The sequence below is a fragment of the Cicer arietinum genome, chromosome 7 (genome assembly GCF_000331145.2).
Source record: "Cicer arietinum cultivar CDC Frontier isolate Library 1 chromosome 7, Cicar.CDCFrontier_v2.0, whole genome shotgun sequence".
NCBI lineage: Eukaryota > Viridiplantae > Streptophyta > Magnoliopsida > Fabales > Fabaceae > Cicer > Cicer arietinum.
This window is the reverse complement of record NC_021166.2, coordinates 48,017,410-48,045,347: the sequence shown is the minus strand read 5'-3', so window position 1 is coordinate 48,045,347 and position 27,938 is coordinate 48,017,410. Positions and strand designations below refer to the sequence as shown.

General features: G+C 34.0%; 3 protein-coding genes across 4 annotated transcripts in view; all 3 read left to right on the top strand.

Annotated features, from left to right (window-relative positions):
• The window catches only part of LOC101488249 (DNA-directed RNA polymerase V subunit 1), a 31,422-nt gene extending 23,438 nt beyond the window's left edge, over positions 1 to 7,984 (top strand). For both annotated transcript variants that reach the window (XM_004510974.4, XM_073370845.1), the window contains exons 15-20: positions 1,874 to 2,148; positions 3,367 to 3,540; positions 3,619 to 3,759; positions 3,851 to 6,453; positions 6,936 to 7,050; positions 7,205 to 7,984. In XM_004510974.4, the coding sequence (XP_004511031.1) occupies positions 1,874 to 2,148; positions 3,367 to 3,540; positions 3,619 to 3,759; positions 3,851 to 6,453; positions 6,936 to 7,050; positions 7,205 to 7,579 (3,683 nt within the window). In that variant the 3' untranslated portion in view covers positions 7,580 to 7,984. The remainder of the gene's footprint in view (positions 1 to 1,873; positions 2,149 to 3,366; positions 3,541 to 3,618; positions 3,760 to 3,850; positions 6,454 to 6,935; positions 7,051 to 7,204) is intronic.
• Positions 7,985 to 8,867: 883 nt separating this feature from the next.
• LOC101488579 (uncharacterized) lies at positions 8,868 to 19,232 on the top strand. Its single transcript, XM_004510975.4, has 17 exons — positions 8,868 to 9,293; positions 9,941 to 10,180; positions 10,920 to 11,066; positions 11,687 to 11,765; positions 12,148 to 12,331; positions 12,830 to 12,895; positions 13,064 to 13,300; positions 13,634 to 13,840; positions 14,525 to 14,828; positions 14,917 to 15,076; positions 15,193 to 15,301; positions 15,633 to 15,768; positions 16,072 to 16,127; positions 16,209 to 16,508; positions 16,826 to 16,948; positions 17,227 to 17,895; positions 18,838 to 19,232. The coding sequence occupies exons 1-17, from the start codon at positions 9,149 to 9,151 to the stop codon at positions 19,009 to 19,011; spliced, it is 3,336 nt and encodes a 1,111-aa protein (XP_004511032.1). The 5' UTR covers positions 8,868 to 9,148; the 3' UTR covers positions 19,012 to 19,232.
• Positions 19,233 to 22,899: 3,667 nt separating this feature from the next.
• On the top strand, positions 22,900 to 26,435 carry LOC101488923 (uncharacterized). Its single transcript, XM_004510976.4, has 4 exons — positions 22,900 to 23,340; positions 23,418 to 23,506; positions 23,953 to 24,066; positions 26,013 to 26,435. Exons 1-4 carry the CDS (start codon positions 23,157 to 23,159, stop codon positions 26,235 to 26,237), a joined length of 612 nt encoding a protein of 203 aa, XP_004511033.1. The 5' UTR covers positions 22,900 to 23,156; the 3' UTR covers positions 26,238 to 26,435.
• The last annotated feature ends 1,503 nt before the right edge of the window (positions 26,436 to 27,938 follow it).

Sequence of the window (27,938 nt, the reverse complement as noted above, 5' to 3'; positions counted from 1 at the left end):
GGAAAGATAAAAAGAATATTGAGTAATGCTTGATTTTATTAATACTTTCTTTTCATACTATGAATTAATACTCTTTTATATTCCAATAATCAGGTAAAGTATATTACTACTAGTGTAATCCTGTACATTCGAAACCCACTAATAATAAGACTCAACCCTAATATGCTTACATCCCCTTAAGTCAGATCTTATTGTAATGAAACCTCTCAAATGGAATGCAAATGCTAATGTGGTTTTATTGATCCTCTGAAAGAGGGATGACAACTTACTAAATAAAGGCCTTGCTGACAGAGAATAGTAAGCCAAGACTATATATGTAGGAAGCAATAAGGAGAAGAGTAGAATCAAGGAATAAGGAGAAGAGCAGAATCAAGGGAGGGAAGGCAGAATTATAATGATAGATAATTCTCATACTCACTCTCTGCACACCTCACTTGCCAACTCACAACCTCTTACAACTAACTTTCTTGGCTCCATTTACTGACTTGACTTATCTAACGGATGTATTTGTTCCTCCTTTCTCCTCTACTAGTATCATTACATTACCACACCCATTAGGCTAGACGGCCATTAGCCATTGTTGGGTGGTCTGACCTACATCCGCCCTTAATTACCATTCTTAAAATCCCCCAGCACCATGACTTTCTTCTCTCACTGTTTCACGCAATTTGAGGGATCTCCTACTTCCTTCTTTTGTGCTCCCTTTGATCTTGTTTTGCGTTCTGTGTAGTTTCCCTTCAATGATTGTGGAACCAGCCCTGGTTGTTTATCAAGAGGCCTCCTTTCCAGTTGCAGTTTTGGCGCCTTCCCTTGTCATCCTGTTAAAACCCATAGTTTTCCTGCTAAAGAATCCTCCTCTGTTTGGTTCCAAATTTCTCTCTTCAAATAATGTTCTTCTTACCAGTTGTGCTAGATCCTTGAACTCAGCCAAAGATTACACATGATGCATCATGAATTCTGCTTTTACTTCCTCCTTAAGGCTACCCTTGGGACACACCCTTCATGCATTCTCCTTCTCCTTAACCCATCCTCGTAGAAGATAATAGCACTCAACTCTTGTTACCCATCCAAATGTGTAATATCTTATCCCATTACTTACATTGCTCTTTATCTCCCTCAATTTGTCAAACCAACTTTTGGAACTCACCCTCGCTGTCTCCCTATCACTGTTGGTCGTGATGCTGCGCTGTATCATATCAATGCAATGCAAGATTTTTTGGACCATTTTATGTGTTGTACAACCGAAGCCACATCAAGGTTCGTTGCACGACATCTTTTCCATGCACTGAGTTCTTGCACTTGTTATGTTTCTCCATGCATTCAGTTCCTGCACTTGTTATGTTTCTATTTTTGTCAGAACGTGAAGCTGGTTTACGAATTGAAACCATCTCTGATATCAGTTTTATTTATCAACTAGTATATGTAGAAGAGATCAAAAAACAAGAAGAAAATTAAAGGTAAATGTCCTGAAATCTTTATTGCAAATTTGCAATATCCTTCATGTCTGGGTAACAAGGTACAAGCAATTGAGGGTAACTTAAGTTGACTAAGTTCTCCTGAGTCTCAATTATAGTTCTCTCAAAGTGTCTCCCTTGTCCCTCTCTATTCCTCGTATTTATATATGCAATGTTACCCACCTTTCTAACATTTCCTGACTTACTAACTACTTGAATAACAAACTGGGGGTGTTGGGGTTTTCTTTAAACTGTCTTCTCTTCAGGATGTTAATTGCTTCCAACTTACTCTCTTGCCCATATTTTTTTGCAATTATATTTTTTTGTTGCTCTGCACATTTATTGCATTTGTAATAATACATTCATTTCTTACATGTGTTCTTATTAGTAATCTTTCCATTTTTGTCATAAATAAATAGGAGATCCTCGTATCAGCTCGGCAAATATAATTTGGGTTAATCCAGGCACGAACACATGGGTTCGTAACCCTTCCAAATCTTCTAATGGTGAATTAGCACTGGATGTCATTCTTGAAAAGGAAGCTGTTAAACAAAGTGGTGATGCTTGGAGGATCATACTTGATTCCTGCCTTCCTGTTCTCCATTTGATTGATACTCGGCGTTCTACCCCTTATGCTATTAAGCAAATTCAAGAACTACTGGGGATATCATGTACTTTTGACCAAGCGATTCAGGTAAACTTTTTAATAATATTACCTCCGTCCCTAAATAGAAGACCTTCATTAATTATTTCTATACTAATATTAATACAAGACGGCAACATTAACTAATTCTCTCTCTTGAAGATTAAAATTATAAAACAATATCAATTGTTAACAAATTTAATACTACTATCAACTTTCTTAATTCCCGTGATTTGGTCAATGGAGTTCTATATTTAGAGACAGTGGTAGTATATTAATATAACAATAAAGTATATGTCTGCTTTTCTTCTTGTGCTTAAGCACTTTTAGTAAACATGGAGGTCTTACTTTCAGTTTCAAATCTTCATTGAAAATCAGATAGATGTAATCTGTATTTTCTTTTATTGTCGAAGCTGCTTAATTTCTCATTCGTTACTATGTGAAAGTGCATGTCCCCTCCTTCCCATTTTACTGTGTATATGACTAGGAATCATGATCTTCGGTGACATATAGTTGGCATATGTTTCCACTTTATTATGCTTAGGCAAACCACATCTTATAAGCTGGTCTTGTGGAGGTTAACTAGGCCCATGTCCATAAAACTTGAGATTTGTTTTCAGATTTTTGGATGCGAAAATTCTGACAGGAATTAGTTAGCCAATATTTATGGCATTATGCAATGTTTGCAGTCCTCTGATGTGTGATGTTGGAACATCATGCTTAGATCTTTATGTAGGTTTGCTGTCCACTTATCCTGAAGTTTGATTTGGGGTATAGCTACACTCATACTTTTCTGTGCTATCTGCTCCTGGCCACATCATTAATGCTGGTAACATGTATGCTGTCTTTTGTCTGTTTTGGTGGTTTCCTCATCTTTTCTTTTGTGATATTTTTCTACCAAAATAACTTTGGCTATGGTATTGTCAATTATTGAGTTTAGTTTGATGAAAGAGACTTGATCATGGTATACTCGTCAGTAGCCCCAAACCCTGAAGTTTGATTTGGGGTATAGCTACACTCATACTTTTCTGTGCTATCTGCTCCTGGCCACATCATTAATGCTGGTAACATGTATGCTGTCTTTTGTCTGTTCTGGTGGTTTCCTCATCTTTTCTTTTGTGATATTTTTCTACCAAAATAACTTTGGCTATGGTATTGTCAATTATTGAGTTTAGTTTGATGAAAGAGACTTGATCATGGTATACTCGTCAGTAGCCCCAAACATTAGGGATTTATGTTTTCTTATTTATCCTTTTGTGCTGTGTGCAGCGTCTTGCAGCATCAGTAAGAATGGTGGCAAAAGGTGTTCTCAGAGAGCATCTCATTCTCTTAGCAAGTAGTATGACTTGTGGTGGGAATTTGGTTGGTTTTAATACAGGTGGTTATAAAACACTGGCACGCCAATTGAATATTCAAGTACCATTCACCGATGCAACACTCTTTGTAAGTGCCTTTAAAATATTTAAATCACAAGATGTATGATGTCATTATTTTTCTTACTGTATACATGTGATCATGCAGACTCCTCGAAAATGCTTTGAAAGAGCTGCTGAGAAACGCCATGCAGACTCTTTGTCAAGCATTGTTGCCTCCTGTTCCTGGGGTAAACATGTGGCAGTTGGTACAGGATCAAGATTTGATATTGTATGGGATCCCAAAGAGGTATTTGGCTATAGTCGGATTTAATACTTGACTTGATTATTTCTAGAGAGAACACTGTTTTAAATTTTAATGTTGATTTTCCCTTTTGCAGGTAAAATCAAATGAGATTGAAGGGATGGATGTTTACAATTTTCTTAACATGGTCAAAGGCCTTGCCAATGGGGACGAAGAAAACAACGCTTGTTTGGGTGAGGACATTGATGATTTGCTAGACGATGATAATATGGACTGGGGTATGTCCCCAGAGCATACCTCTGGATTTGATGCTGTCTTTGATGAGAGTTTTGAACTACTGAATGGTTCAACATCCAATGGTTGGGATTCAAATAAAGATCAGAACAAAACAACAACAAATGATTGGTCTGGTTGGGGACAAAATAAATCTGAAATACAAGTTGATGTGGCTGAAACGGACCAATGGGGCTCTGGGAGCACTCAAAAGTGGAAAGCTGATATTACCAAAGAAGACTCTTCAAAATCTGGCGCTTGGGAGACCGGCACAAATCAAAATAGTGATCAGCCGTCATGGGGAGGAAATAAAACCGGAGTACAAGATGATGGAGTGGTAAAGACCCAATGGGAGTCTGGGAGCTCTCAAAAGTTGAAATCTGATATTAACAAAGACTCTTCAAAGTCTGGCGCTTGGGAGGCCAGCACAAATCAAAATAATGATCAGCCGTCATGGGGAAGAAATAAATCTGGAGTACAAGATGATGGAGCAGTAAAGACCCAATGGGAGTCTGGGAGTTCTCAAAAGTGGAAAACTGATGTTATTCAAGAAAACTCCTCAAAGTCTGGCGCTTGGGAGGCCAACACAAATAAAAACAGTGATCAGCCTTCTTGGGGCAAAAATAAATCTGGAATACAAGATGATGGAGCGGTAAAGACCCAATGGGAGTCTGGGAGTTCTCAAAAGTGGAAAACTGATGTTATTCAAGAAGACTCCTCAAAATCTGGCGCTTGGGAGGCCAACACAAATAAAAACAGTGATCCGCCTTCTTGGGGCAAAAATAAATCTGGAATACAAGATGATGGAGCGGTAAAGACCCAATGGGAGTCTGGGAGTTCTCAAAAGTGGAAAACTGATGTTATACAAGAAGACTCCTCAAAGCCTGGTGCTTGGGAGGCCAACACAAATAAAAACAGTGATCAGCCTTCTTGGGGCAAAAATAAATCTGGAATACAAGACGGAGCAGAAAAGGCCCAATGGGAGTCTGGAAGCTCTCAAAAGTGGAAAGCTGGTGTTGTTCAAGAAGACTCTTCAAAGTCTGGTTCTTGGGGGGCCAATACAAATCAAAATAGTGATCAGCCTTCTTGGGGTAAAAATAAATCTGGAATACAAGACGGAGCAGAAAAGGCCCAATGGGAGTCTGGAAGCTCTCAAAAGTGGAAAGCTGGTGTTGTTCAAGAAGACTCTTCAAAGTCTGGTTCTTGGGGGGCCAATACAAATCAAAATAGTGATCAGCCTTCTTGGGGTAAAAATAAATCTGGAATACAAGACGGAGCAGAAAAGGCCCAATGGGAGTCTGGAAGCTCTCAAAAGTGGAAAGCTGGTGTTGTTCAAGAAGACTCTTCAAAGTCTGGTTCTTGGGGGGCCAATACAAATCAAAATAGTGATCAGCCTTCTTGGGGTAAAAATAAATCTGGAATACAAGACGGAGCAGAAAAGGCCCAATGGGAGTCTGGAAGCTCTCAAAAGTGGAAAGCTGGTGTTGTTCAAGAAGACTCTTCAAAGTCTGGTTCTTGGGGGGCCAATACAAATCAAAATAGTGATCAGTCTTCTTGGGGAAGAAATAAATCTGGAGAACAAGATGGAGCTGAAAGGTCCCAATGGGCGTCTGGGAGCTCTCAAAAGTCTGGTGCTTGGGAGGCCAACCCAAGTCAAAAGTGGAATGCTGATCTAGTACAAGAAGACTCTTCTAGATCTAACAATGATGAATCAAAAACAAACTCAGGTGGTTGGAAAGCTTGGGGAAGTAGTAAAACTGAAGTACATGAGGGCGAGTCTAAAAAAGTACAAGAGGATTCTTGGAAATCTCAGAAATGGAAAGCTGGAGCTGATGTTACCCAAGACTCTCCCAAAATGGGTTCTTGGGGTGCAACCAAAGATGCAACAAAACCCAAATCGAATGATTGGTCCTCCTGGGGAAAGAAAAAAGATGAAATACATGATGGTGGGTCAGAAAAAATCCAAGAGGATTCTTGGAGCTCTGGTAAGCGGAAAGCTGAATCAAAGTCTGTGGCTGATGTTATGCAAGAAGACTCTTCTAAATCCAATACCTGGGAACATAAGTCTGATGATGTAAAGGACAGTTGGGATGCCAAAGTGCCAGTTGCCAATAGTTCTTGGGGAAAACCCAAATCACAAGAAAACCAACCTTGGGATTCCAAGAATGAGTCAAATCCAACTGCAAGTTCACGTGGATGGGACTCGCAAGTTGCTTCTGCTAATTCTGATAGTGACAAAAATTTTCAGTGGGGGAAACCAGGAAGAGAATCATTCAAGAAAAACCGTTTTGAAGGTTCACAAGGATCACAAGGTTGGGGTTCAAATGCTGGTGACTGGAAAAACAAGAATCGCCCTGCCAGACCACCTGGACCGAGGTTGGATTTATACTCTTCTGAGGAGCAAGATATTCTGAAGGATATTGAACCTATTGTGCAGTCCATCAGAAGAATCATGCAACAACAAGGGTAAGTTCTTCGAGGCAAATTTCAGTAGGTGCAAATTCTCATGTTTAATTTTGCCTTTATGTGGCTAAAATAAATTGTGATTTTCTGTGCCTTTTCCTACCGTAAAAACCACCCCTAAGTTCAAGTTATGCCAGTTTGGTGTCATGCCTATTTTACTTAATCAAAAGTGTATAATTTGCAATTTAAGGTGTTGTTTCTTCCTTTCTAGGAAACTTTACCTTTCTGATCAACTGTTTTGCTCCCTGCTGCCATAATTTTTCAGCATGTTACTTCATTTCTGAAATCTTACTATTAGCTGTGACAGCTATTGTTACCTAATATGATATTTCCTCCTGCAGAAGCTTTCATAATGGATTATGGCCAATATCTGCTATTTTCCATTTTGCAACTTTCGTTGATTTCCTATCTCCCACTTGAGTTTTATAACAAAAAGCTGCTGCATTTTTTATATTATTTTTCTGATAATAAATTAATGTGTAAAGGTACAATGATGGTGATCCACTAGCTGCTGAAGACCAACAATATGTGCTTGAGAATGTCTTTGAACATCATCCAGATAAAGAAACAAAAATGGGTGTCGGGATTGACCATGTCATGGTATCCTCTAATTCTATTTATGTGCCTTTTTAGCTATACATCATATCTTCATTTGTGTATCAACTTCAGTTTATGCTATACATTATGTTGTGACTTTCACCTGTCCATCTCTATATTTTCCTTTCTTTAATGTTGGGAGGACTTGTGGTGACAGGTTAGCAGACACAGCAATTTTCAGGAGAGCCGATGCTTTTATGTGGTTTTAAAAGATGGTAAGAAAGAAGACTTTTCTTACCGCAAGTGCCTTGAAAGCTTTGTAAGGAAGAAATATGCAGACACAGCCGAATCTTTCTGTGGAAAATATTTCAGAAAGCCCCGTCCAAAGAGGGACCAGATTGCAAATTCAGGAGGGGAACAAACTGCAAATCCAGGAGGGGAGCAAACTGCAACTCCAGGAGGGGAGCAGACCACAACTCCAAATGGAGGGGAGCAGACTGCTACCCCAACTCCAGGAGGGGAGCAGACTACTATCTCAATTCCAGGAGGGGAGCAGACCACTACTCCAATGCCTATGGAAACCAATGAGTAGAAGTTGAAAGTTGTGTCCATAATATTGTGTACAGAGCACACTTGAGGCAACTGAGTAGTTTGTCACAACCGACCAATGTTCCTGTAGGAAAGGTTTCCCATTTTGTTTGTGTTGTCTCAGCTTCATAGTTACTCTTTTTTAGCCTGTGATTGATGATGATAGAACAAATGCAAATGTTTATATTTTCAACATTTGAATGTAATAGCTCGTGATGTGCCTGGCAAACTACCCTGCTCATCATTTTATCTAACCACTCAATCTCATTCGGCTTCCAGACATTGACCAAACCACTGTACATGAATGGAAACCTTTTTTTTTGTTTCATGAATTAGCTCTTGGCTGTTATTCTGTGAATAGGTTATCCAGCATTCTAAACTTCTGTATAGTGGTAGATTTATTTGGTTATATTTTTCTCCTTTGTCTCATTTGTGCAATTCAATGCACAAACGAGTCCTGAGTGTCATTTAACTGCTTTTTTCTGTAACCAATTTTGTGGTATGTTTAGGTTTATGCAATGTTTGCTTGTATTAATTTTGGGTGTAATTAGATATTTGGCGACAATTTTGAAATTCAGCGTAGGTTGCCTTTAATCTTTATGCTTAAAATATTTTCATCTCCATCTTAAAATATGCTCTAAGATATTTCAGTATTGACAGGACCAACATGTCTTGAGCAGTGATATTCTTTTATAATTAAAAAAAAAAAAAGAGATAAGCTTGTCATTGATAACATATACAAGTCAATTTATTCAAGCTTTAAATTACAAGGTGCTAAGCACTCAAATTGATGTTTATCTTACGTTCGCTGATATATTGAATGACATAATTTGGGTAGCACATTAACACTCCTTGCAGTTAGGTTTCCCTCCACAGTAATGCATACAACCTGCTTTTCCCATTAACATTTAATTTATATAAAAGTATTCTACTACACCATTTTGCTTTAGGGTACTTCAGATTTTACATAAGAGTACATTCTGAAATTGCTTATTGAAAAAAAAAATTCTGAAATTGCCTATTGAAAAAAAAAAATTCTGAAATTGCCTTTGTTCATATATCCTGTAGTAACATGCAAATAGTAAAGAAAAAATATACATTCACCGTGAGAGTAAATTAATTTTACTCGTCAAAAATTTGATAGTTTAAAAAAAAAACGGTTATAATAAATACAAACTTAGTAATAGTAATAAGATGATTGGCTCCATGCATAACTATTACACTCATTATTAACACACATGGAAAATGAGAAAAATCAAACAGTAATAAAAATTGTCATCACCCCAATTAACGAACAAAAAAGAAAACCAAATGAATTGAAAGAAAAAAACAATTCCCAAAACCATGAGTCGTAACATCTTTGAAATCAATCAATAAAACACTTAACAGAAAACCATACACACCACCGTCACTACAACTGTTAAACGGCAACAAATGTGGGGCTTCCATTGGCTTTGATCACCAACATGCACAAATCCAAATCCTTTGACTCATCCTTAATTCAATCAAAAAACCAAACATCATCTTCTTCTTAATCTTCATTTTTTTCCAAAAACACTTTAGTTTAGAGATAATGTCTTCTTCTCCATCTTCTTCTTTGATTGGACCACTCCTCCTTGCTCCAAACAATGGTTATAAGGTTTGGGAAGACCCATCATTCATCAAATGGAGAAAAAGGGACCCACATGTTCATTTACAATGCCATGAATCTATTGAAGGTATCACGAACCTCTTTCCATCTTTTTTGCATCTTAAAGTTTTTTTTTTTTTTTTCTTCACTTTGATTTTTTTTTTAAATCATGTTTTGGGTTTTGATTTAATAGATTGGGTAGTCATTGGTTGAATCCATAATTTGATTTTTCTTTTTCTTTTCAAAAGGGTGTATCTACTTTTGTTAGAAAATTGTTGATATGTTTTTATTTTTCCTGATAAATTGTATTCACAGAATTATATTTTTATGTATTTTTTAATATCTGCAACATTGCCAATTGAATTGAAACCTTTTAAGAAAAATGAAGTTGATATAATTGTTGGTAGAAAATGAACCAATTATTTGAGAAAAATGAAGTTGAGATGTGTAAGTGTTGGAAGAAAATGAAGCAATTTTTTCAGAAAAATGAAGTTGGGGATGTATAAGTTTTGGTTGAAAATGAATCAATTATTCACTGCACATGAATTAAGGCCGAAATTTTTTATTGTGGCTTTGGAGATAAATGATCACTTAGTGAACTTTTGTAAAATGTCTGTTAAATAGTTTCTTTTTTAAAAATAAATAAGGTCTAAAGTTGTTGTATTTTTTGTTATATGTTTAACAATTTTTGATTCTGTTGTATTTAAATAACATGGAATTTTGTGACATGTGTAGGATCTCTGAAATATTGGTATCGACGCAGCAAAGTGGATTTTCTGGTATCTGAATCTGCTGTTTGGAAAGATGATGGTGTCAATGGAGCTCTTGATAGTGCTGCTTTTTGGGTCAAAGACTTGCCTTTTGTTAAATCGTTGTCTGGATTTTGGAAATTTTTCATTGCTTCCAATCCCAACAATGTCCCTTCTAAGTTTTATGATACTGAGTTCCAGGATTCAGAGTGGAATTCTTTACCTGGTAAGTGCCATCTATATATATTTATATATATAAATAGATGATTCATTTGTATGCAGTGTATTACTCTCTTGTAGCAGTATATATGTTAGGCCAGCAAGAAACCTCCAAATTTTAATATTCACGGTTATCAAATCGATATTTGAATCGTGAATTGGAAGACCTAATTTTCGAATATTGAATCAAATCTTATTATGAATTGTAAGATGTATTACTAATAAAATTAAGATACTTTTTAAGTAAAAATAAGTGACATAGCAAAATTATAAGTAGATAAATCATATACGAAATCAAAATAATTCAAGATTCAAGTCATAAATCAAATGAGAAAAGAAAAGTGACTGACTATTCTTAGTTGACAAAGAAAATGGTTAGTTATACTAAGTTTAGGTAGTTATTCATTAGAATGATTCGGATTTATCATAGTGACTCGAGATTCATTATAATCAATCAAGATTCAAGATGGAATTCTTGTCCAAAATAGATACACCCTAGAGATTCATATCGATTGAGTTTAGTATTGTATCGAAACGAGATACAACTCACATGTATCGTAAAATACTATTAACCATTGATGATGTTTTCTTTAATTTCCTTAGGAAGCCCTCTTTAGTCTACATTAGGCATAGTACATGTTGTGTTGTATTGTATTTTGTACTGGAAATGATTAATGTCATTTTTTATCACAACAAGTGCTGAATTTAGTAATCCATGTCTGATTACTTTCCTCAAAATTGGACAGTTCCTTCAAATTGGCAGCTGCATGGATTTGACCGTCCCATATATACAAATGTTACATATCCATTTCCACTAGATCCTCCTTTGGTTCCTGATGAAAATCCTACTGGCTGCTACAGAGAGTACTTCCATCTTCCTAAAGAGTGGGAAGGTATGATTCAATTCTTGTAACACTGTTAATATTATTTTCTCCTTTTGTTCATCAACATATACTATGAAGGAATTTGGCGTTTTCTTTATTTGTTTGGTGTTTTTATTTAGCTCTTAGTTTTGTGTCTAAATTACATTGTACTTTTTTGGGTCTTAACCTTCCGTTTTTCAAGGGAAAATGACTGGTAATTAGGAGTTTGACTGATAGATAAGTGAAGTTTGATCAATAATTGTTTCAGCTAGGATTTGAACTCGTTTTTTTGTGAACAATTTGTACTTAACTGAAATTCATTAACCACTTGGTTACAACACACTGTACATAAAATACAATTATGCTATATTATACAATGAGCTTGTTGGACTATTTTAGTAATAATGTAATCAATCTCATTGAGTATTGCGAAAACATGGGTTGTTATGAGCGGTGATGGTTCTTGATGTTGCAGTTATTCCAAGAGCTGTTTCTGCAATCCTTTCCATTTGTTTTTGGTATCTTATATAGCAAAAATGTTGTCTATTTGTATTACTCTGATAGCTTGCAATCCTGTCAGTTGTTTAATTTTTTATTTCCTACGTTTTTGGTTTAAATTACTTGTTAATAACATTTTTTTATTGTTATAGGTAGAAGAATTTTGTTGCATTTTGAAGCAGTTGATTCAGCCTTTTGTGCATGGATAAACGGGCATCCTATAGGATATAGGTATAACTCTCTCTGGTATGGGTACTAACAAATCCAGTGTTGTCAATTGAGGATTGTGAAATATAGTGGTTACTTCAAACTCGCTACGCAACAATGTTATAGCGCCGCAGAACAATAACGGATTGCTCAAACTCCACTATATTATAGCAGTATGGCGCTGATATTGCCGCTATTTAACTACACTTCACAAACCCAATGACGTATTTGCTGGTTGATATCTCGCTTCTTTATTTATCAACTCAGTTAAAAGATTTTGGTGTGACGTAAAGAGTCTTACTAGTATTACATGATTTCTTTGAAGAACAATATACTATGAAAGAATCTTTTAAATCAATCAACTAATGGTTTCATTAACAAAAATTTGATATTTTTGCAAGGACAGTCAAGACAGCAGGCTACCTGCAGAGTTTGAAATCACTGATTTTTGTCATCCATGTGGTTCAGAGGAGAAGAACGTTTTGGCCGTTCAAGTGTTTAGATGGAGTGATGGATCTTACCTTGAGGATCAGGACCATTGGCGGTTATCTGGTATCCACCGTGATGTTCTTCTTCTAGCAAAGCCCGAGGTTTGTTATGTTTTCTGTAAATTTCTACTAGACAACTATTTGCTTTCTCTTGTCTCTCTTATGAGCAACATTCTCATCATAGTAAGTTAATTGCTGATTCTCAAAGGTTTAAAATAAATATCTTAATGTTTAGAACATGACAATCAAAATGTGATGCTGACATTTTTGGAATTGGATTCCACGTAGTTACTGCGTTGGTAACTGATTTGGACCTTTCGATCTGAAATGAACAGCTGAGATCTCATTTGTGTCAAACTGCGTGAATTTGCAACTGCAGCGAACCCAGATCTGACATTTTTTCAGTATTATAATGAGATTATATAATGTTTTATAGAACAAAAGAGTAAAAATTACATACCAAATGCACCTCATTTAAGATTAAATGTCCTAGAAAGTTCAAGTTGAGAATGATTTATTTACGTGTGTTATTTAATTTTTGTTTTGACTTTATTTTTCTTGCTTGATGTTTACATCTTTCAAAATATTTGACATGTCTAGGTATTTATCACTGACTATTTCTTCAAATCAAACCTTGCTGAAGATTTTTCTTATGCGGAGATGCTGGTAAGGATAAACATTTTATGAAAAATATTCTTGCTTATTTTCATGTCATTATTAAATTATTTATATGTATCTGTAACTAGTCTTGTTTGTGGAAGATCTTATTTATATCTGTATGTAATTGTTGTTTGGGAGATCTGATATTATCAAACTCATGCATACATTATACAGGTTGAAGTAAAAATAGATAGATTAGAAGACACATCAAAGGATAATGTTCTTACAAACTACACCATAGAAGCTACTCTATATGATTCTGGAAGCTGGGAATCCTCTGATGAGAATCCTGATCTACTTTCATCTAATGTAGCTGACATAACATTCCAACCAACAACTGCACCGTTAGGGTTTCATGGTTATACACTCGTGGGAAAAGTTCAATCACCAAAGCTTTGGTCAGCAGAGCAAGTGAGAAATTTCAATCACTTTTATGTGTATGGATAATTGAGTTTATTCATTGATTAGTAAATCAATAATTTAAAACTTTGAACATTAATTTAGATTAAGTTACTATTGATAAATAGTGTTATAGTGGTTATGACGATTTTGCGTCCAATGCATATACCGTCACTGTGATCTTGCTGATGTTTACTGAGTTTCATCTCATTTCACCCTCTTCCCATGTAATTTTTGTCTCAATTTATTTTTCTGCGGCCAATGACTAACATTTTTCTGTGATTAAATGTTTATTTTGATATATTTGATTTTTCTTAAAGCTTCTTTTGTTTGCATTTCTCACAGCCATACCTCTATACATTAGTTGTTGTTCTCAAAGATAAATCTGGCCATGTTGTTGACTGTGAATCATGTCAAGTAGGCTTCAAAAATGTATCTAAAGCCCACAAACAACTGCTTGTTAATGGACATGCCGTTGTAATAAGAGGCGTGAACAGGCATGAACATCATCCAGAAGTTGGAAAGGCAAACATAGAATCCTGCATGATCAAGGTATGGCTTTTCTGTCTTTTCTTTTGTATCTAATCTAAGGAGATCAAGGAAGTGTAGGTTAAATCATTTAGAGATATTTAGATTTAAATGGTCTATCATTGGACTCGATTAACGACATGATGTTAAGGCGTTGTTTGGCCCATGTTTTCAAACCCATCTAGTGGAAAAAGGCTTTGGTTGTTGTTTGTAGAAAGCATATTTAACACGTGCTTATTATTATGTAAATAATAGCAACTAAAAATTTGACATTGTGTTCACACAAATTAAAGATTTGATTTAATCCGATATAATTATTACTTGATGCCTTCTAAGATTATAAATGTAAATTATGTGTTATCATATGACACATAACATTGACACAGACAATTCTTACATGGTATTAAAGCCTATCAGTTCGAGCCACCACCATATTATTTATGCATCAAGCTCAATAGTGCAGGGCATGAGAGAGTGTATTTGGAAAAACCCAAGCTCCATATTGAAAACAGATAAGGCTTGGACATAGTTTATAAAGAATGCGTTTCCCACCTTACAAGCCGGTTTTGTTATGATGAGTTAGATCTAATATAAAAACCTAATATTTGTCGAATCATTTCTTGATAAGTTTGTTAGTTCATATATTAATGGTGGCCAACATGTTAGATGTCCTCTCTTTTCAGACATTAATGATTGATGTGCCTACAGGACTTGGTCTTAATGAAGCAAAACAATATTAATGCTGTGAGGAACAGCCATTATCCTCAACATCCACGTTGGTACGAGCTATGTGATTTGTTTGGCATGTACATGATAGATGAAGCTAATATTGAGACACATGGTTTCGATTATTCTAAACATCTCAAGCATCCTACTATGGAACCAGTATGGGCAACCGCAATGTTGGACCGTGTGATTGGCATGGTTGAGAGGGATAAAAATCACACTTGCATTATTTCTTGGTCTTTAGGGAATGAATCTGGATTCGGAACAAATCATTTTGCTATGGCCGGTAGGTTCTTCCATTCAAGTTTTTTTTTAAAAAAATTTGTTCATGAATCTTATTTATTGATCTCTTTCCCCGTCTGTTAATGCATCAGGTTGGATTCGAGGAAGAGATTCTTCGCGGGTGGTACATTATGAAGGAGGTGGATCAAGAACTCCATGCACTGATATTGTGTGCCCTATGTACATGCGTGTTTGGGACATGTTGAAAATTGCCAATGATCCTAATGAAACACGTCCTCTGATATTGTGCGAGTATGATTTCCAATTTCACTCGAACAAAATAATGACTTGATTTCTACTGTTCCAAATTGTGTTCAATGATAGATAATGATAGTTTTTTTGTTTGTGATGTGTAACTCAAATGGCAGGTATTCACATGCAATGGGAAACAGCAATGGGAATCTACATGTATATTGGGAAGCAATTGACAACACATTTGGACTCCAAGGAGGATTTATATGGGATTGGGTTGATCAGGTCAGTGGTCCTTGAAAACTACTCCCTTAGCTCCGAAATAAGAGTTGTTTAAGGTTTTTTCACATAGATAAAGAAAAACAATAGATGAATGAATAAGTGAAGCAATTTTATAGAACTGCCGTAATTAACTATTGGCTATTAAAATCTGTCATAAATGCATAATGAAATATAATGAGTTGAGAGTGATACCAAAATATTAATTTAAGAACAAAATTGAAATACATTATTTAATGTTACAGTGAAAAAATAAAACGACAACCAATTGATGAATAATTACCATTGCTTGAAAGTGAATTATTTTATCTGGATTTTGTACTTTGATTGCATATAGGCTCTGTGGAAGGTTCATGCGGATGGCACAAAGCGTTGGGCATATGGAGGAGAATTTGGAGATATTCCCAATGACTTGAATTTCTGTTTGAACGGTCTCACATTTCCTGATCGAACTGCTCATCCTGTTTTACATGGTAAGCTGACAGATTGTATCACTTTGCAGTGTTGTCACATAGTGGCACTATAGCTCTTATGTGTAGTGAAATTTGAAAAACTCAATATTGTTTTGCAATATGCTATTTAGTACAAAGTATTATCAAATAGCGGTTACAACAACACTATAGCACTGTAGTCTAGCATAATTTGAACAAACTGCAATTTTCTGTCGTCCACGATTGACAACATTTTCATTTTGTGACACACCGCTTCCTAGGATTTCTATGCATTTTTCATCGCTTACATGATTTGTCATGGCTTTGCTGTTTTTATTTTTTCAGAAGTCAAGTACTTATACCAACCAATCAAGGTGAATTTAAATGAAGGAAAATTAGAGGTACTCATAATTCATTGGAATTTTGTGTTTCCTAAGTCAAATATGTAGTTGATAATTCATTTTAGTTTTATTTTTTTGCAGATAAAAAATACTCATTTTTTTCAAACAACAGAAGGATTGGAATTCAGCTGGAATATTTCTGCAAATGGATACAACCTTGGATCTGGTAAGTTGAGCCTTCCCTCAATAAGGCCCCAGAGCAGTTATGCGGTCGATTGGCAATCAGGTCCATGGTATTCTCTATGGAATTCATCATCAGAAGAAGAGATATTCTTGACAATTACTGCTAAGCTTTTGAATTCTACGCGCTGGGTTGAAGCTGGTCATATTGTTTCCACTTCTCAAGTTCAACTTCCTGCTAAGAGAGACATTGTTTCTCATGTAATTTCATTTTTTATTTTTCATATATTTTAGAACTGAAGCCTACCTCTTCGTAATATTGACTTTGAGTATTGAGATCAGGGTTTTAATTAAAAGGTCTGCAACTGAGATTTAGGCCGCGACGTAACGGTTTTTTATGTTGCCGAAATCGCAACACAAGCACGATTGAGGCTGCATCGGTTACATTTGACCGCGATTCTCCGTAATATCCAGGATTGCGACCGCCATTTAAAACTCTGATTGAGGTTTAATATAATATGTTTTATATATATGTATGTTGTGTGATTTAATATTTTCTATTTCATGAATCATTCCAGGCTATCGATATTGGTGGTGGCACTCTAAATGTTGAAACACATGGAGATACTATCAAAGTCGGTCAGCAAGATGTTTGGGACATAACATTGAACTCTAAAACAGGCTTAATTGAAAGCTGGAAGGTAAATCTAGACTGAGTTTTTCACTATATGTCAAATTTGTGATTAAATTGGAAACTCTTGGCTCTTATATTTTTCTCCATTAAGTGCATCCTCCACTATGGTTCATTTTTTCCTTTCCCCTATTTTGCATCATTGTTTCACTCTCATTGTGGAGTTGTATGTTTGCGGCCCCGCATAAGAAGTTTTATATAAATTGTCCTCCTCAATTTTGTTTGAATTGACAGTTGTTTTGAATCATGACAAAACACTGATAATTATACTATGCTGATAATTGTTAGGTTAAAGGACTACATGTCATGAATAAGGGAATACACCCATGTTTCTGGCGAGCTTCTATCGACAATGATAAAGGAGGAGGACCTGATAGTTACTTGTCCAAGTGGAAAGATGCTGGAATTGATAGTGTCCACTTTATTGCTGAGAGCTGTTCTGTTCAGACTAAGACCGAAAACATGGTGAAAGTGCTGGTGGTTTTCCATGGTGTTACCAAGGGTGAGGAGGGTTCAAAAGTTTTATTTACAACAGACATGATATATACGATTTATGCTTCTGGCGATGTCATTTTGGATTGCAATGTGAAACCAAATGCTGATCTTCCTCCTTTGCCACGTGTGGGAATCGAGATGAACTTAGAAAAATCATTTGATCAAGTAAGTTGGTATGGAAGAGGGCCGTTTGAGTGTTATCCAGATAGAAAGGCGGCTGCGCAGGTTGCAATATATGAGAAGAATGTTGATGAGTTGCATGTTCCTTATATTGTTCCTGGCGAATGTGGCGGAAGGGCAGACGTTAGATGGGCAACTTTTCTGAACAAAAGTGGTTTTGGAATATATGCTTCAAAGTATGGTAGCTCTCCAACCATGCAAATGAGTGCTAGCTACTATAGCACTTCAGAACTTGACCGCGCCGCACACGATGACGAGCTTGTTAAAGGAGATAGCATTGAGGTATGTATTACTCCCTCTGTTCCAAAATAAATGTCGCTTTAGCAAAATAAAAATAAGTATTGTTTTACTTTTCTAGTGTAGCAATATAATCTGCATAAAATGTTGATAGATTAAGGTGTATGTAGATGTGATATCCCTTTTTATAAGGTCAGACAAAAAACCGCATTTGGGTCCGAAGAATAAGGCGTAAAGTTCGTATATGTGCATATTTGAAACTAGATGCATTCATCTAGTTTTTGCTACATTTTGTACTTAGTGGTTGTGTTACGTGCTTTCTGACATGGATTACTTTACTCCCTCCCTCCTTATTATAACAACACCCACTTACAAAATTCATGGGTAATAAGAAAATTAGGTGCAACAATAAATTTGTCAAATATTTGCTTACCTTTCCATAATTACCATTACAATTATTGATACTATAATAGAAGAAAAATTACTTTTTGTAAATAAATTATGGATCATGGTAAGCACTTGTTAACAATACAAAAGTAGAAATTTTGTATTGGAAAAACCAAAATTTGAGCTTTCAGCTTTCAAAAATTAAATACTCAATTTCCAATGCACTTTCTAATGTATTATTTCTATCTTTAGAAGTTTAACAAGTGTCTCAAGGGTACTTGTTAGTATTTACCATAAATTATTAATGTATGTGTAATTTTGAAAAGAGTCTTAAATCAAGGAAGAGAGAAATCTCAACACTGGATAATAAGGGAGAGAGTGAGTAGATCATACAATACAAATTAATTTGAGCAATTAGGTGATTTGAATGTTCATATCAATAGAAGGTGGCAATATTTCTTTTTGTTAATTATGTCAACTTTGGTAAAAAACTATATTACTACTACTATTACTACTGCTATTATTATTACTTGATTTACCATCTTTGATCTCTCGATCGGATCGGGTGTGTCAATATCTCATTATTTGATGATATTACAGATCCATCTGGACCACAAGCACATGGGTTTAGGTGGAGATGACAGTTGGTCTCCATGCGTCCACGACCAGTATTTGGTTCCTGCAGTGCCGTACTCGTTCTCTGTCAGGTTGTCTCCGGTAACTCCGGCTACTTCCGGTCATGACATCTACAGATCCCAGCTTCAAAACTCATGATTTCCTGTATCACATGACTTGATACTGGAATACAGATCATCTAGAAGAGATCATAGACTAGTATGTTCATCAAGGATTGTCAATAAAATCAAAGTTGTTGATGCAAATATTTCTAGTTGGTACCTTGATGTAGTGCAAAGAACAATGAATTCTCTCGGTTCACATTTGTTCAGTTTCACAATTTGGTTAATAAATGTGACATGAATAATTTATTTTTCTTATTTAGACATTAATGATTTGATGAAAATAATAATGATAATAAAAGATATAGAAGTATTTAATGGAATTGCTTGCACGAAAAGTTACAGGTGAAACAATTCATCTGTGTTTTGCTTGCGTAATAATACTAGTCCCACAATTCATGTAAAGGCAAAATAATTAAGGTCATGTTAGATTTTAATTATCAACTTTACGAATGAGATTTTTTTTTTAAATAAAGTCTGAACCAAGAATAATTTTAGTCATTTGGACTCACATCTACTTGATTCTAATTGGATTTTTTTAACCACTTAGTTTACTTTCACAAATTACTTAAATTACGAAAGAATATATTCGATTTTCTTTTGTAACCTATTGATATTGATTCAAATGTATAATGACTGACCTGAATTATTATTAGGAACATAAATTTCTATCTTCATCTAAAACTGAGTTTGTTGAACAAAAAAAGAAAAATTGAAAACCGAGCATTTTAAACTATATAAACTATATAACGAATCAAGTCGCGAATCTATCTATTATATATATTTAAAACAGACTCTCAAATATCACCTCACCCTCGAATTGCCACCTCATTCTATTTCATCCACTTAAACAAATATTTTCCACATCAGCTTTTAGCTGATGTGGACCTCTTCTCATTTCTCTCCTCTCAATCATGCTCTCAATGTCTAATCTCCTTCCATCCTCCTCTCAATAATCTATTATATATATTTAAAACAGACTCCCAAATGCCACCTCACCCCCAAATTGCCACTTCATTCTATTTCATCCACCTATACAAATATTTTCCACATCAGCTTTTAGCTGATGTGGACCTCTTCTCCTTTCTCCCCTCTCAATCATGCTCTCAATGTCTAATCTCCTTCCATTCTCCTCTCAATAATCTATTATATATATTTAAAACAGACTCCCAAATGCCACCTCACCCCCGAATTGCCACCTCATTCTATTTCATCCACCTATACAAATATTTTCCACATCAGCTTTTAGCTGATGTGGACCTCTTCTCCTTTCTCCCCTCTCAATCATGCTCTCAATGTCTAATCTCCTTCCATCCTCCTCTCAATAATAATATTATTTTATAAATTTATAAATTATAAAATTATTTTACAATTATTTATAATAAATTTATAATTTATAAATTATTTTACAATTTGATAATAATTTATAATTTATATTATTATCAAATTATTTTATAAGTTATTTTATAATAAATTTATAAATTATTTTATAATATTATTAGTCATTTACCAATGGTATTAATTTATATTATTAGTCATTAAATTCGATGGAAAAAAACAACCTAATCACTCATAAATATCGATATAAATATCCTCCTTTAATGGACAATCATATTATTCCAATTATGGTGAGTAATGATTTTATACATTAAACATTCAATTACTCATTAATGTCAATCTATTTATAATTTCTTTCAATTTATGTCAATCCATTTATAATTTCTTACAATTTATGTCAATCCATTTTTTAGTTTTTAATTTTTCTTATTATAATGATAATTTGAATGTTAAAAAATAAATGAAAATTTAAGTATTGCATAAAATTAAATTATTTTTTAATAAAATTTATTTTTGGTACATATCAACATAACTATAATTCAATTGCACAAACAATTAGTTAAAACTTTTAAATACCTAAAATTGATTTAAAGTATATGTAAATCTTTAATAAAATTAATTTCAAACTCTTGATTAAATATATTCAATAATTTTTTTTACAACAACTTCTCATGCTCGCAATTAAAAAATCATACTAATAAAACAAATAAATTTAGACTACGCTACAATATAATTCAACATTAATATTTTTTTTTTGTGATTTAGTCATTTGAATGTGACATTGTTTTGTTTTTCGTTTTGATGTGATGTTATTTGTTTTTTTTTATCTATGTGCGATGTCTCTGAATTGAAGATAACTGTCAACATTATTAGTATTATCTTTACTTGTAAAATATTATCAGACTTATGGTTAATTTCGATAAATCATATATAGTTGATTTGAGTTTGAAGTTGAAAAAATGAAATATATTCAGATAAATATAAAGACTATAGAATCTCAATCTAAAGTAATTGGTTTGTTTGTCTTTGAACATGTGTAAGAAACTTATATGGTTGAATTATATGATGTTGGTCATGGTTGTGTTTAGTCTCTTTGCTATCTTATGTTTATAATTGTGTCTTGTTTTCTTATTAATAAAATATTACTTTTCAATAAAAAAATATGGATAAATTTGTATAGTGTCCCGTAATCCCAAACGCAGCCTTAATTTGAGCGTGTGATCTCTATATTATTGCAATATTTGTTAATGATCGGGATGATACAAAATAAGGACACGCGTGTTAGAAGCATGCCTTATAGGATTGGCCATGCCTCATGGGATCCGCAAAGGATGACCCCATTGCCATTCGGTCAGTTGTCTTCCAAAATAACTAATACATTTAGTATTTCCACCCTACTTCCGAGTAGGTATCGACCTTGTCTATATTCTTAGGTTGGTCAAGCACTCTAATAAATTGATACTGAAAACAACCGTCAAAAGTCAAGGCTGACCTTTAGTTTTTTCCTCATCTTTCTTTTGTCGAGGTTATTTCACATTTGGGTTAGCCCTCCATTATATCTCTAGTTTACAGATGGACTAGTCCTACCAAAATTTCTCATTTCTTTGACCTTCCTACTAGGCGGATTTTTTGCAAAATGACCAAATAACTAAATTAGCTCCTCCAAAAAATACTAAATTATCAACAACAACAAAAACTCCTTCAATCTTCACATTCCTTTCTAGAAATACTCTGCATCACCTCCTTTAACTTTGCACATTTATTCAACATGACCTAAGGTATCTAAAATAATTCCTTCTATATCCACCTTATCTTCTTCTTAAGGACTCTTTCAATAGGTCAATATCGAGAACACAACATCCAAACGTGTCAAAGTCGAAAGAGATGGACACTTAAGATAATCGAGCGGTCCAATAAGTTGTAAGTTAATAAAAAAAATATTGTGAACCAATGTATATTGATTCAATAAATAAATTTATAAACGGCCATTCATATCAATCTGTTACAAATAACAAATATATTTAGTCAAATAAAATAACACAATTTTGCCTAATCATTATTTGGTATGTTCGTAACATTTTTTCATCATATAGTTTATTTGATTTAGCGGATTTTTTACGATTAAATTATATCCCAATCTAGTTTGATGTTTAATGTTTAATGTGACCACAATTCAATAATAGACATGATAACCCTATATAAACTTCTATATAATTTGTAGTTTTTAATTAAGAGTTCGTAATCAAGAAAACTATGATAATTAAATATTTTAATTAATTCAAATGATTCCATTATAGTAAACAGGGCAAAGAGTCAATTTATTTTTCAAAATGATAACTTTTTAAAAAAAATATCATTTTAAATTTTTATTTTTATGTTTTGTCAGAATTTAAAAAAGAAAATTTTAAAAAATTCAAATAAGAACTTGTTTTGGATAATTTTACAGAAAAAACGATTTTAATTATGGTGAATACACAACATAACTTTAATTTTAATTTTTATTGTTTTAAATCCCTAAGCAATATCTGTGTTTGTTTATTTTGATAAGAAATCCGTAACTAATATCTCTAAAACTTACTTGTTATTTTGATGCGTTTTGGGCGCTGGGCTAATAGATACCAATACCAGACCCGATAATAAATACCAAACTCGCGTCTTCAAAATCAAACCAATACCTTATAATTGCTTCTAATAAGCTCCAAATAAGCACTTATAATAAAGAAAAACGAAATTGAGTTTGAGAGAGGGAACACTCACCCCACACAGCGTCTTGTCTTTGTATTGTCTCCGATACATAAACCCTAATTCTCATTCTCACCTCTTCCTACTTCTATATTCACAGAGATGTCGAGTTCTAAAGTGCTCCAAGGACAATCAATCCAACTATTCAACGAAGGTATTGGTTTGATTTTGAGCCGTTGGTCGGCGCTCCGAACTGCCGTTGAACGCGAGTGGGGTGGCCGTAACTCTCACCTTAAAGCTCAACAACTCGCCGCCGACGTACTTTCTTGGTTCACTCAATCCAAAGGTTTATTCATCACTTTATTTCTTTCTTATAAATTTTAATGTTATTTTATTCTGAATTTATTTTTTATTTTTGTCCAGAGCCGCTTTATATTGATGACCTAGAAGCCTTACTCGATGAAGGCATGCTTTCTTTCAATTTAGAGATTCAAGATGGAAGCGTTGAAGAGGTTTGTATTTTTCCTTTTATTGTTTTTAAAATTTTTAATTTATTTCTGCCCTATTTATTGCTTATGTTTATTAGTACAGAGAGTTTTCAAATAGCCACTATTGGGATACTGGAAGAATGTCTGCAATTGACAACACTGTTTGACCATGAACTCTGCTAATCAAGGATTTAATCTGCAATTACACTTGTTTCATGATCCTTAATATTGCAGAGAATCTTGTTCAAGTAGGCTTGAGCCGACTACAAATGCATGTTCTCAATTGCAGTCACATAGTCCTAAAATACATTGATGTTACGCCTAAATTGCGGCCAGTGACCTTTTTTAAAACCTTTCTGTCTGTGTCTTTGCATATTCTGTGACTTGAGACTTGTTGAAAATACCTGCATGTTGGTGTCCACTTTGTTTACTTGCTCTTATTTATTATGTACATATTTCTGATTATATAGGTAGCTGAAGAACTAATGATTATGCACGAAGAATGCTTAGATGGTAATTTTAGTTCTGTCGAGCGTCTCAAGGAAGCGAGCCGTAATCCAGTTGCTTATGCTCATGTGGAAAAGGTAAATTATAGTACAATGCATATGGAATGGAAATTAACTGTTTTATAATTATATTTGCAACATCAAATTTATTGAGATATGTTATATGATAGAATGTTTTGATGTCGTTTGACCCATGTAGCCGACCCTAGTTAGTGGGATAAAGTTTGGTTGTTGTTGTTGGGATATTTTTGGAGAAAAAAGTCTTGAATTAATATTTGATGTGATGCATGATTTGGTTGTGTCCTATTCTATGCATGCTACAAGAATATCAAATAATGTAATGCTCACAGTATTATATGATGTTGGGTTTGATTATAAGAGAGTTATTATCCGTAAGACCTAGCATAACTAGCAAAATGCCGATATTGTTAGGTTGAATACTATGTCTTAGGTTCAAACCCGGGACCTCGTAGTTGTGTGTTAATTTCTTTACCATTTCATCTATAGACAAAAAAAGAATGCTTATACAATACAAACTTAACTTATTCTGTATGATACATTAGTCTCATCGGCGTTCGTTAGTGCTCTAGAAATATTGTTTTTATGCTATATTATGAAGATAGACACACACAAGTCTTTTTGGCACCCTTTGTTGGAGTACACTAGATATGTCATATAATCATGTTTCTCTCTCTCTTACACTCATATACACAAACTTCTTACCTTTCATTGTAAGATTAGTCGTTTTGTATGCGCCTCAATCCAGGAATTTTATCTAGTGGCTCTCTCCTTTCCTTTTAAACTTTGCCCTGCCTGTCAATTGAAAAACCTTCAAGCCTTGCTATAGTTGCTTAAAGAAACACTACTAATAAATTTAACATTTATTTTGGCACTTTATACTGTTTCCTTCATCGATACATCACATTTGTCATCCATGGAGGTTAAAGTGATAGGATACATTCACAAATAAGTCCATAATTATTATACTTCTCTGTATTAGAAATAAGGGAGTAAAAGTTACCATGTTTCTTGCGAGTAGTAATTGATACACTTCCTTGCTTTCACTCACAGAAACAGTGGAGATGCAAATGTGTGGTATTATTCATGTTTGATTGTACGGAAGATCCTCCAAAGATGAAAATTTGTTTGAAAGTCGCCAAGCCTAACCTTACAGAGGCACTCCTCTGTCAACATAACTTCAAATAAATTTTTCTCTACCATTTTCCACCAGATTTCCTTCCTATATTCCCAGTCACCTTAATTGTCTCTTCTACGTGTCTAACTGAAACATACGCATCTAACTGACATGCTTCTGAGTCCCCCAACTTGTTTCTCTCCCTCCCCTTTGGCCAAAATCACCTCTAACGTCTCTGATGTACACTTTCCGAAACTTAAGCTTTGGCTAAATAGCTACTGAAGATGTTGAACTTGATCCATTGTGGTTGTTGACATGTTATTTATGAAATGATCTAAAATGCTCTTGCACCGTGTTAAAAAGAAATGATCAACTTTAGGGCTGCTTGATTGACTGAACTTTGTTGATTGGATCATTTATAATTTTATGGATCTTAATCTATGTTTTGCCATCTCATATGTTGTTTTGCTTTATTGGGTATTTAAGACTATACAGAGGTCTTCACTGCAAATATTTAGAGGCTTTTGATGATTCATTAGATGGAGATGATCTATCTGTGAACTTAATAGTTTAATTGTAAATTGGATCGTTCTAGGTTATTGGTGTTCAGGTGAACAACTTATATGTTGATTTTCTAACATGGGGCTAAATGATGGTAACTTTAAATTTCTATATATGTTACTTTACCATGTTTGGTTCATAGATACACATTTCTCCTTGATTTTCTAACATGGGGCTAAATGATGGTAACTTTAAATTTCTATATATGTTAATTTACCATGTTTGGTTCATAGATACACATTTCTCCTTGATTACACATGTCCTGAGTAACAATTAGATGGTCATCCACTTTCCTTGAATTGATGTTAAACATTTTATGTTGTTCTAGGTGGTGAATGGTAATGAAGACGATGACGATGAGGATGACGATTCTGATGAAAGCATTACAGAGGATGGTAATTCGGCAAACATGGATGTGGACATTACAAAACCCGAATCTAAGGCGAATTCCACTAACAAGCCAGTTAATGAGCCTCAGCCAGAGGTTGCAGGTGAAGCGGATGATGGATGGGTTGTGGTTTCGAAAAAGAAAAATAAGGGTAGAAAGAATTAGATGAAAATCATTATTTTTAAGGATGTGTAGTTTCCCCCAATTTTGTTGTGTTTTATAAGCTTATTTCAAACCTTTTTGAGTTGTGTGTTATATGTGGACTTATTTAAAGGAAACCATCCACCTTATGAGATCTAATATACAGAAACATATAACCGGGCATGTAATTTTTGGAAATCTTACATCGCTTTTTTCCCTATACATGTTTGTATGTTGTTCTTTTTGTATCATTCACAATGCAAACGTTTTCATTCTCATCTTAATGATTCATTGATTCACGGTTATCAATAACTCATTTTCATTATTCCAATAACTAATTTTCACTCATTCTAGTAATAACTACACAGATTTTCACATTCGAGCATCCTCATTGATTCTAATTATCACTTTGATTCCACATCCTAAAATATGCATACATTTTCTTGTAAGTTTATCTTTAAATGTTATTTATTACATGTGACAAAATTAATGATTTTATTAAAAAAAATTATTAAAGGTAGACTACAATTATATACCGATGGAAACAGGTACTGCTAAATATAGAGATTTAAAGAAAATAATCAATTATACGACGGGTTCTCAAGAAATTTGAAAGTCTTGGATCTCATTCTTCCAAATACCACTTTTTTGTTTTGAGAGTTGCTCATCCCCTGTCCCCCTTTCTACTGCTGTCTAGAGCCTTTTAAATTTCTAAATTTATTTCTTATCGAAGCATTTGGTAAGCACCAATACATAAGTCATGTCGGTCTTCTTACCAAATGCTTCTTCAACACTCAACCTCAAATCATTCACTTATTTTCATGTTTTTGGAGTTCAAAAATTCCATTCTTCTATCTATTAGTATTAGGGTTGTGCGAAAAATATAATTACGAGACTCAAATTCATAACCAAATTCAAATTCATTTTAAATATCCAGTTAAAATAATATGGTTACAATTCAACTCATTTACTAACTGGTTGGATACCCGCTCATGTTTTATTTTTGAATTTTGATCTTATCCAGTTATTATTCACTCGTGTTTTATTTTTGGGTTTGAACCCTAAATCCTTTCTTGAAATCCTAATTTATATCTCTAAATTATAATTTACATACAATTTAAATTGAATTAGCAAGATTTTCTCTTTCTCTCATTAACACAATAAATTTGTCTTTGATGTTTCTTCTCCAATTTCGACGACAACAACGAATGAGCCATTCTTGAACCCCTACTCCATTCTTTCATTTATTTCTTCATTTTCTACATTTCAATATCTTCTTAACTTAATAGTACTTCGTTTTTTCTCTATTTCTACAGGTGTTAAGTTTTGTATCATTCCTCTCATAGCACAAGTTTTAGTAGAAGTTTTACCATTTTCATTACCTTAACAAACTCTTATTTTTTCACCAAAAAAGAAATCTATTTCCTAAAAAACATATTTCCTTTTTTTTTCTTCTATAATCTAAAGTTGATACCTCCAGTTTTAAAATAATGCATAAAAACATGACTCATTTTTAATTACTTCACTTTGTTCAAATTAGTCTTTTTATTCATCTTAGGTTTTTCCTTTCTGTTTTCTTTTTGGCATCTTATATAAGTTTAACATTTTTTTCCTTTCATATTTATATAAATATTATATATTATATTTTGTCAATATTTCACCTTGTTGTAAATCATTTATTCATTTCTCATCTATTTATGTCTTCTATTTTACCTGAGGATGAAT